This window comes from Myotis davidii, unplaced genomic scaffold (genome assembly GCF_000327345.1).
Source record: "Myotis davidii unplaced genomic scaffold, ASM32734v1 scaffold1065, whole genome shotgun sequence".
Taxonomy (NCBI): Eukaryota; Metazoa; Chordata; class Mammalia; order Chiroptera; family Vespertilionidae; genus Myotis; species Myotis davidii.
Window position 1 is genome coordinate 592,948 of NW_006297281.1, and position 11,253 is coordinate 604,200.

At 49.9% G+C, this 11,253-nt stretch overlaps 1 protein-coding gene across 1 annotated transcript in view; it reads right to left on the reverse strand.

The window, feature by feature from the left end:
• The window catches only part of CNGA3 (cyclic nucleotide gated channel alpha 3), a 36,921-nt gene that overhangs the window by 18,161 nt on the left and 7,507 nt on the right, over positions 1 to 11,253 (reverse strand). Inside the window, exons 2-3 of the mRNA XM_006773087.2 lie at positions 8,090 to 8,210; positions 255 to 374 (exon numbers count right to left, since the gene is read on the reverse strand). Coding sequence (XP_006773150.1) covers positions 255 to 374; positions 8,090 to 8,190 — 221 coding nt within the window. The 5' untranslated portion in view covers positions 8,191 to 8,210. The remainder of the gene's footprint in view (positions 1 to 254; positions 375 to 8,089; positions 8,211 to 11,253) is intronic.

An 11,253-nucleotide genomic window follows, 5' to 3' on the forward strand; every position in this document is an offset into this window, starting at 1 on the left:
TCAGAATTGAAAGTCTCTCAGTATAACTTTTCATTAAAGCAAGTTCAGATTGAGGCAGCTTTTCTTAGACTTTTCTGAGCTGAGACCCCTGACCCAGGAGAGAACTGCTCACTGATGGACATCTGACTCTGCTCCTACCTCTTCTTTCTCCAGATCTTCAACCCGTCCCACCCACCGTTCTTTCCGAGACGCATCTACTTCCCTCCTGCCTCAGTCTCCCCTTCCCAAGAAGAAGGCTGAGACCCACCCGTTACCTGGCAGGCTCCTGGCTGGGGATGGTGACGGAGCCTTGCCTGGGTTCAGGCTGTCCTCCGGTCTCCATGGCGATCCCTGGCTGCAGTCCTGAGCATGTCTCCTCGCCAGGCGCGCGGGTCCTAGGAAATCAAATGTGCCGCAGGCTGAATTGATTTCAAGCTCACGCGCCTCCTGGACACGCTCAGGATGAGATGGCCAGATGCCCTGCTCAGTGAGGACAGCTGCCGCCCGGGTCCTCAACCCAGGGCTCCCACTGCAGGTCACGCTGGCACAGACCCTGCTCTTAGGATAAATGCGGCCTTTCTTTCACAGCCAGCCTGACCGAGGAAAGCAGCCCCAGGCCCGCGCACATGGTGGGCTCAGTGAGAGGGGCAAGCCAGCGCACATGGTCCCGTCAGAGCACGGGAGGGGGCGGTCCCAGCGCCGCCACCTCGAGCCAGAGCAGCCTTGTCCACACTAATTCCAGAACAAGGGTTTTAGTGCAAACTCATCTCTGCTAATGAAATCCTACCTCCTAAGGCAAGCCCAGGGCCGCCTCCTTCAGGAGGCCTTCCCTAGTGTTTATGGGAAGAAGACCAGTGTCTCTGGGAATATTTCTCTTCCTTGAAAACCTCCTGAGGCCTCGGGTTGACCAGCCTGATTGAGAGCCACCCTGCCGTGGCCTCTAGGGATTTGCACTTCAGTCTGCAAGTCCGGAAGAGCCCGGGCAAGGCAAATGATTTCTATCTCACGGCTTATCGGACAGGCCCTATCCCAACCCAATCAGCCCTCTTAACCAGGTGGTGACGGCTGGAGGAGGCGAGAACGAATGTCAGGGAAAGGCTCCCTTCCTCCCACGGAGTGAGAAGTCAGAATGCTGCACCCCAGCCACTGAGCTGCGGCCTCCTCCTTCCTCACCATCCCTGCGCCCCAAGGGGGAGAGAGGCGCGGGGAGGGCTCACTACCATCACGTGTCCCGTCCAGGCCACCTCTGCACTGCCCCTCCCTCAGCGTTCCCATCTCAAGACTCCTCTCTTCTGCTGGGACCACAGTCAGGCGCCTGCCTCCTCCATGGCCGACTTCCGTGAGGGACAGCCCGCACACCTGTGCTGCCTCTCCAGGCTGGAACCCCCACCCCACCAGCTACTCCTCACCGGGTTCAAGTCCCTTCCGCTCACGGGCATCCTCCTGGGAGCAGGCTCCTGCGTTCTTGCCTGACTGGCAGGGAGGCTAAGACCATCCTGCTGTTGCTGGAGCCCAAGCCAGAGGTCTTTGTAGGCTGTGGGTCCGTGTGCTTCTGGTGCTCCCAGCACCCACTGGCAGCCAAAACCCAAGTCCTGTAACATGGCTGCTGCGTGTGCAATGTGTCTGTTGGAAGGATGGGCCCTCCCGTGTATCCGAGTCACTCGGTGTTTGGGACCCTTGGTAGACAGTGGCATCAGCCTTTCCTCCCAACTCCATCTCGTTCACAAATACAAACACCAACCGTATGACATATATTGACTGCTCACTGAAGTCAGCCATATACATTAGATCATTGAATCTACAGAACAACCCTACACAAGAGGGAAACAAGGTTCAGAGAGGTTAGGTAACTTTCCCAAGGGCACACAGCCAAGTGGCAAAACTGAGATCTGAATGTCATCGCCTCCCACTTAAAGCCTGTTGGCATCCACTCCATGAAGCTGCCCTCTGTATTCCCGTACGTGGTGCCATTAAAGCAGGAGCTGAGTAGGACATGGGTGAGGACGGAGCCCTGTGGTGTGTGGTTGAGAGGTGGCACTGACCCACCAGCTGCACTGTGCAGCCTGCCTCTATTTCCAAGCCACGTGATCGAATTCCACCTCAATACCTATAAGAGACGCTCACATCTCATCCTTGTGCGAACAAGAGGCCCGCCGGGCCCCGCTGCAGGTAGGAGGCTACACCTCAGTTGCCCTTCCAATATTCTGTTTATTACGAAGGTGGCGGGCTCGCTCGAACGGACTAGGTCAGTCCCAGGAGGAGGAGACGGGGACAAGGAGTCTGTCTCCAGCTCCTGAACCTGAGCAGCGGGCAGTGGGGGCGGGGGGACGGCGGGCCGGAGCGCTGCCGTGGCACATGCACCAGGCAGATCGGAGGAGCCCCGAGGATGGAGCTGTTCTGTCCCCACCAGCAGCCCCTCTGTCTCGGCACCAAGCAGTCGGCCCAGCATGTCCGTGAGTCTGGCGCCTGTCAATCGCGTGGGAGACATCCTGAGACCAGGCTTCCTGGGTCAGCAGCAGGGGAACCACTGTCCATGACATCAGAGCTCGGGGTCAGTGAGGAGGGCGCAGCCCACCGGTTTCAAAGCAGGCCTGCCGCTGGCCTCAGGGCAGCCACTGCCCATGACATCAGAGCTCGTGGGCCAGTGAGGAGGGCGCAGCCCACTGGTTTCAAAACAGGCCTGCCGCTGGCCGCAGGGCCCACTGCAGTGTGTGGCCTGGCCTGCTGACGCCCACTTGGTGGAGAGGCGGCAGAGTGAGAGGCCTCGGCCCTGCCCTGCCCAGCACCCAGCCAGGAGTTCTGTGGGCTGGCCGCTCAGCCCCCGGAGTGTGTTTCCTGGTCTTCAAATAGGAAAGAGAAAAAAGGCGATTTCATATTGAGTTGCGTGCTGTTCACAGACTCAAGAGCAGAAGGGCCAGTGCGCCACGAAGAATGGGAGCCTCCTACGATGTAAGTTCAAGGGACCACTGGGGGCGTGAGCTGCAGGCCTCTCTGCCGTTGGTTCTTGATGCTTGAATTTCTACCGCGACGTCTGTTTGGACTGTAGGGCAACACCACCCCTACGGCCATTTGTAAGCTTCCCGCCACAGGAGACAAAGACCAGGAAAAAGCTGCCGGACACCAGGAGTCAGACCGCACAAGGAGTGGAAACTGTCCTGAGGCACCTGATCGCACGCCTGCAATCCACCTGCCTTCCAAGCCCACCTCAGCCCCAAATCTGCCAGTGACTGCCTATAAGGATGAAACGCCATCTCCTGGCTGCCATCAGCCAGCCCGTGTCCCCTTGGCCCGGTGCGGCTCAGCCCTTCCCTCTGGGTATCCCATCCCCCACCCCTTTCCTTAAATAAACTCAGTTTTCTTCGTCCACCATCTGAGACAGCTACTTAGCCTGCCCACGTGACCCATTCCGGAACCGTCCATCTGTTAACCCACTCCTGCCTCCCTGAGATAAAGTGCAACAGCTCTCTCATGAAAGAAGCATTCTTCCTCTCCCTGTTTGAAATCTATGCAGTAGTTCCCTGGGCTTCTGTAGAAATCTGTCAACAAGCTTTTTCCCAAAAGAGCAGCTGGGCAAGGCCTCAGGTGGGGCTGGGTGAGCCGTGGCTCTGGTCAGGCTGAGAAGCATGATCGGACTCAGGCAGGAAGGGTGAGCTCCAGATGTCGGAACAGCTGGGGCTCCGAGGGCAGAGCCGGGGACACCAGAGAAGACCCACAGGAGGGGACTCCTTGCCGAGACCGGCAGCGAGTGTTCACAGGCACTTACTCCAGGCAGGGCCTGAGCCCGAGCTTTGTCCTGTCTGAACCCACTACAGCCTCTGAGGTAAGTACAGCCCACTGTGCAGATGTGGAAACTGAGGCTGGTCAGTTATGGGCCATTGTTTGGGTCAGCAGTCTGACCTGTGCTGTTAGCTATCGTGCTGGCCAGGGAACAGGGGGAGAGGGGCGGGGATGGCATTCTCACCCATTCAGATGGCGAATGAATAGCATCGTTGAAGGGCATGATTCCGAGCCCTGATCTGCGTGGCTCACCGGCCCTAAGGGGAGCGTGAACCGGGCCTGAGCCCACAGGGAATCCCTCGGCAGCAGAGGCCCATCACGAGGTGTCAGGTGGCTCAGTGAGCTGGCAATTCCTTCTGCAGAGGCTCGTCTTCCAGGAGGACCTGTGGCCCCCTGAACAGCCCGTAGTCAGGCTGGCGGGCCACTGGTGGTGGAGGAGCCAGGACACATGGGGCAGAGCCGGACCACGGTGGTGCCTGGGCAAGAGCCATCTGGGCAAGAGCCAAGGCACTGCCGGGACCTGCCTCCTCTCGAGCACCTCCCTGGATAAGCCAGACTGCCTCCTCCCTTCGCAGCCCAGGGAGTCTGCGAGCTCCACAAGATGCTCTGATCATGCCCCACCAGAGGCAAAAGGGAGCGATGGGGGAAGTCCCATTCTGCCTCGAGTTCTCCCTGACCTGACAGCTCGGTCCTTCCCCCATGGAGCCCAAGATCCCAGGAGCCAGATGCTGCCAGGCGGCCTGACTGTGTCCCCGCGCTTGGGCCTGTTCTCCCCGCTCCCCAAACTTGTCCAAAGCCCACCTTGAGGGGCTTTATTAGCTCAGACATGGGAAGGAAACTATTAATGCATGTCAACGTGTTAGTAGCAGATAACTGTCTGGATTATATTCTCTTTTCTTTTAAATGAGGGGCGATGCCTTAACTTAAAGGAGTAAGTCCCCAGTGGTGGGACACAGGTGTGGACAGCAGGGGGGTTAGGAGGGAGCAGTTAGGAGGGTGGGGATTTCTGATGCCCCTGAGTTAATGTCACATTTCCAGGGGCCCCAGTATGTTAAAATGGTTGGGGACTGCGTCTCTGTTGGGGTGCTTTGAGATTTTCCTCCCTTTGCCTGAATCCTCAAAGGTGGGGTCCGAGGGCTGCCTAAATTTTCAGTAGTAGGGCTTCAATGTCATTAGATATCGTTGTCCATCATTTATTAGCCAGTCTGTTAAGGAGCTGGAACCAAATACCCAGACAGAGAAGAGACAAATGCACCCCTGAGTGAGGAGAAGTGATGGATGAGGGCCCGAAGCCAGTGGTGTGGGGACCGAGGCACTGGGACTGCATTTGTGGCCATCTACATAGAAACCTAATATGCAAATGGTCCCCTCGGGAGTTCAATCAGGAGACTGGGAGTTTGATCGCTCGCTATGAGGTGTGCTTATCACCAGGGGGCGTTGGTGATGCAGTACTGGCAGCAGTGGAGGTGCTGCCCGCCCAATGGGCCCTGATGAGAGCAGGACCACAGCGGGATGATAGAGCAAGTGAGCAGGCGGTGCCAGGCCAAGATGGGGTGCCAGGTGGGGCTGTGGGGCTGCAAGGCTGGGGGCGTGAGCTGGGGCTGCTGGGCTGCTGGAGCAAGACGGCCGGTCCAGACACGCCCCGAAGCCCTCCTGTGGTCCCTTCCAGGCAGGCTAATCTCCCACATTCCCTCCCTGGCCTGCTGGCCCGAATCATACCCCTGCAGCTGAGGACTTGTATGCATGCATATAAGCATAACCAATGGACATAAGACACTGGGGGATAGGGGAGGCTAGGGGACTGTCTAGGGCGGGGGGAAAAATGGACACATATGTAATACCCTTTGTAATACTTTAAGCAATAAAAAAAAAGTGGCATCGTCGACAAACTGTCTGAAAAACTGTCATGGACAAGTACCACCAACACTAGTAGAAACTGACTTCACAGCGAAAATGAAGTAAGTGAGGATGCAATTCTCGAACATAGCTGTGGTGGAATGACTGTTACATGTCATTTTGCCTCTCACTAAATTTCTCCGATGAGAAGCCATCTGATGGAAAATCTACTCGATGTTTCAACAAAGGTAAAGTCTGTCCAAATGAAATAAATTTTCCAGAATGCCTGGCATATTTAAAAAATGAATGATAAACGAAGATTCTGACAGTAAAAATTTTATGGAAAATATTCTTTCCATAAATAGTTCTTTTGCTTTGGCTTCCATGGGTGCAAATATCACATTGCCATCAGGATATGGGCCATACTGTTTTAGAATACACGGACAAGTTTATCACCATACTGGAACTTTACATCCTTCAGATGGTGTTTCTTGGAAGTTTGCTCAACTCTATATTTTGGATACAGCCAAAGCTACAAGGAAAAGATTAGCAATGCCAGAAAACCAGGCTGCTCAGAAAGACTCATGATCAACATCAACAACCTCATGCATGAAATAAATGAATTAATAAAATCGTACAAGATGCTACATGAGGTAGAAAAGGAAACCCAATCTGAAGCAGCAGCAAAAGGTATTGCTCCCACAGAAGTAACAATGGCAATTAAATACGATCATAACAGTGACTCAGGTAGATATAATTTTCCCCGTGTAACCGAGGTTGCTGTCATATTCAGAAACGAAGATGGAAAACCTCCTTTTGAAAGGGACTTGCTCATTCATTGTAAACCAGATCCCAATAATCCAAATGCCACGAAAATGAAACAAATCAATATCCTGTTTCCTACATTAGATGCAATGACATATCCTATTCTTTTTCCACATGGTGAAAAAGGCTGGGGAACAGATATTGCATTAAGACTCAGAGAAAACAGTGTAATCGACAATAATACTAGACAAAATGTAAGGACACGAGTCACCCAAATGCAGTACTATGGATTTCATTTCTCTGTGCGTGATACATTCAATCCTATTTTAAATGCAGCATCTAGATCTGAAAATCACAATGTGCCAATCGTCTTTTGAGGGTAGTCCCAGAAATATGCAGCAGCAATATCAGTATCAGGACGCTATGGCAATTGTAATGAAGTATGGCAAGCCCGATTTATTCCTAGCCATGATGTGCAACCCAAAATGGGCAGGTATTACAAATAATTTACAACGCTGGCAAACAGTTGAAACCAGACCTGACTTGGTAGCCAGGGTTTTTAATATTAAGCTGAATGCTCTTTTAAATGATATCTGTAAATTTGATTTACTTGGCAAAGTTACAGCTAAAATTTATGTCATCGAATTTCAGAAACACGGACTGCCTCGCACTCACATATTATTGATATTAGATAGTGAATCCAAATTATGAACGGAACATGACATTGACCGTACAGTTAAGGCAGAAATTCCGAATGCAGACCAGTCTCCTTGACTTTTTCAAATTGTAAAATCAAATATGGTACATGGACCATGTGGAATACAAAATCCAATATTAAATATTAAAATATTTCTTCTAATTATTTTCCTTTCAATGTGCACGAATCCATGCACCGGACCACTAGTCAGATAATATGCAGTTATCATGGGAGGGAGAAGTTTTTTTGTTTGTTTGTTTGTTTTTCTTTTTTGTTTTTTATTGCTTAAAGTATTACAAAGAGTATTACATATGCCTCCTTTTTTTGGAGGGAGAAGTTTTGAGTGTTATATATGTAGGACAAAAATAACATAAATGTTGGAAATAAAGTTTCTCATGGATCCACTCAATCAACTTATTGAGAATTTAAGAAACAACAATGTAAGCCCCCTTGCACCAAATAGGCACCTCATTTCCTCAATAGTATGTCAGGAACTTGGGCAAGAATCCTGCTCCCTTTTGCAGTTGAAGAAACTGAGGCATGGAAATGTTAAACACACTTTCCTAGTAAGTTAGCAACCGGGTCAGAAGTGGAACTCCAGACCCCAGATTCCCCTGCAGCTGCGTGTGTAGGACTGTCACTAATGGGCTGATGGCTTTGCTGGCAGAGCCCAGCCTGCCCCTGGAAGTGAGGGCAGGGCACCCCAGTGCCCAGGACAGCGGCTGGTGCACAGAGTCCGGTATGTGTTTGATGTACACCTGGAAAGTGTGGCAGTTCGGAGACCTTTCTACAGTAGAATTGAATCTTCGTTTTGTTACTGAATCAAGTTACACAATTTTTGAGCCTTATTTTCCCACATCTTTGAAACAAGAACCAAACGACTTCAGGGAGATGAACAATGATGTGGGAAGGAGCACTGTGAGGAGCCCCAGCCCTCCGATCTGCGGCTGGCCACAGGCGAAGGCATTCTTCTCCCACAGCGTAGACCAGCCCAGGGAAGGCCCTTTTCCAGGCAAAAGAAAAAGCCCGTCTTACCTGCTCAGGCCGTTTTCCAGGTGATCAAGATCGCTGTCTGTGGCCTTTGCCCAAGGGCCGGGTGGGTTGGGGTGGGAGTACTGGGTGTTAATCTTGGCCATCTTCTTGCCGCAGGTGGTTGCTGAAACGTGAACATGAACAGATACAATCAGGACTCAGGAAGGGAAGTAGCTGCAGACCCAGCTCAGCTCGGTATTGTCTGGAAGGCTACTTCCCAGGGGGCCCTACTCCACTTCCTCCCACAGTTCCTGCCACAGGGTACTAGATGGGCATCTCTGGGCTGGGCTTCCCTCCTGAAGCGTGAACGCGGTCTTTTCCTCCATACACGCTGCCACCCCGGAGAGCTGCTCAGAGTGGAGAGCTGATCCAGCGAATGAATGAGTGAATGAATGGCCAAGCTGCTGTCTGACGCCAGAAAGCTTCAAACCCTCATTCCCTGGGGGTAATGCATTCTCTTTCTTAACTCTGGTTTTCTCATTTATTTATTTTTTTAATCTGACAATTTTGCTCATGTTTTCATAGCTACCCCAAATTCTGTTTTAAAACAAAACATAACAATCTAATAAAAAATAAACTGATGAACAAAATAGGTCCAGAGACAGGGAAGCATGAGCAGACTGATGAATTTCAGAGGAGGGGGGCACGTGCTGGGAAGAGATTAACCGAAGAACTTATATACATAACCCATGGACACAGACAATAGACAGGCCTGGGGAGGGGTGGGGGCAGGGGCAGGGCGGATGGGGTCAATGGCAGAAAAAAAGGAGACACCTGTAATACTTTCAACAATAAAGATAAATTGTTACAAATCTAATAATTCATGACATTCATAAAATCTTTACAAATGTGATGTGAAACCCAGTACATATTTCATCTCATTTAATCCTCAAAATAATTTAATCAGGTATTTTTGATTTTTTAAAAAATATTTACCTGAGGACTTGCTTGGAGGGAGGGAGGGAGGGAGAGAGAGAGGGAGAGAGAGAGAGAGAGATTGCTCCCCACTGAGGATCAAACCCAAAACCCAGGCATGCACCCCGACTGGGAATTGAATCAGCAGCCCTTCATGCACAGGCTGATGCTCAACAAGCGGAGCGGTCCAGCTGGGCAGATATTTATGATTGTATCCTTATTTAAAAATGGCCACATTGAGACTCAGAGATGTTAGCAGCTTGTCCAAGCAAAGACATAGATAAAGCCTGTCTATGCTGCCCTGGCAAGTGGCTCAGCTGGTTGGGAATCGTCCTGTGCACTGGAAGGTCATGGGTTTGATTCCAGATCAGGGCACATACCTAGGTTTCGGGTTCAATCCCTGGTTGGGCACATACGGAGGCAACTGATCACACATCTCTCTCTCTCTCTCTCTCTCTCTCTCTCTCTCTCTCTCTCTGTTTGTGTGTTTCTCTCCCTCTGTCTCTCTCCCTTCCCCTCTCTCTAAAATCGATAAAAAATTAATCATTAAAGAAAAAAGCACCAGTCAATGCATGGTGCTAGAAACCAGAAGACTTTCCCACCCGCACACAGTGGGGATGTAAACTGTGCAGCCACTTTGGAAAAAGGTTTCGCAGTCCCTCTAAAGGCTAAATATCGAGGTACCACCTGACCGAGCAATTCTGTTCCTAAGTATATACCGAAGAGAGATGAAAACACACATCTACACAGCAATTTGTACATGTGTTCATGTGTTCCTGGCAGCACTATTCACAATGGCCCCAAGGTGGAAACAACCTAAATGTGCATTGACTGATGAACAAAGGGTATTTCTACATAATAGGATGTTGTTCAGCTGAAATGTTTATGGCATGTGAATAATATCTAAAAATAAAAGTAATATTAAATCTAAAATAAAAACACTTTTAAAATGCAAAATTTAGAGTCTCTCCTATAAGGAGCTCACAAAATAAAAATGTAACAAAGGGGAGAAACACCTAAATATCACAATAATAATAATAACTGCAACATTTTTGAGGGCTTACGCCTAGCACTGTTCTACATATATTAACTCACTTAATCCTCACAATAACCCCATGAGATAAGTACTTTTATCATCTCTATTTTTTTTTTAATTTATTTTTGGTTAAGGTATTACAAATGTGTCCTCATCCCCCCATTAACCCCCAACTTCTCCATCCCCCACCCACTCATGCTTTCACCCTCCTGTTGCCTGTGTCCATTGGTTTGGCTTATATGCATGCATACAAGTCCTTTAGTTGATCTCTTCCCCTTACCCCCGCCCTCTCCTTCTTTCCCTCTGGGGATTGATAGTCTGATCACTGTTTCTCTGTCTTTGGATCTGTCCCTGATCATCAGTCCATGTTGTTCTCTATATTCCAAAAATGAGTGAGAACATGTGGTATTTATCTTTCTCTGACTGGCTTATTTCACTTAGCATAATGCTCTCCAGTTCCATCCATGCTATTGCAAAAGGCAAGAGTTCCCTTTTTTTTTTTTTTTTTTGAGGAAACTCCATACTGTTTTCCACAGTGGCTGCACAAGTCTGCATTCCCACCAGCAATGCAGAAGGGTTCCTTTTTCTTTACATCCTCTCCAACACTTGTTGTTTGTTGATTTGTTGATGACAGCCATTCTGGCAGGTGTGAGATGATACCTGCATCTCTTATATAATTAGTGACTTTGAGCATGTTTTCATATGTCTTTCGGCCTTCAGTATGTCCTCTTTCAAAAAGTGTCTATCTAGGTCCATTGCCCATTTTTTAAATTGGATTGTTTATCTTCCTATTGTTAAGTTGCATGAGTTCCCTGTAAATGCTGGAGATTAAACCCTTATTGGTGATATTGTTGGCAAATATGTTCTCCCATGCAGCGGGCCTTCTTGTTGTTTTGTTGATGGTTTCCTTTGTCATCTCTATTTTATAGATGAGCAAACTGAGGTACACAGCTCACAGCCTATGGCAGACAATCTAACTGCAAAGCCTGCAAGCTTAATCCCCTGCCTCTAGGAAAACAAGGGCACTTTCTGGGCGCAGTAAATATCAAAGCTTCCTGCATTTGCCCATGAAAGGCCCCCAAGGGCAGCTCCAGTCTTAGACCACGAGGGCATGTCCAGCTGTGCTCAGGCCTGAGCTTCCAGGTGATGAGGGCAGGGAGGTGAGAGTCCTTGTTCTCCTTTTTCTGTGGAGCTGCCCTTTGGGTACATACAGGAA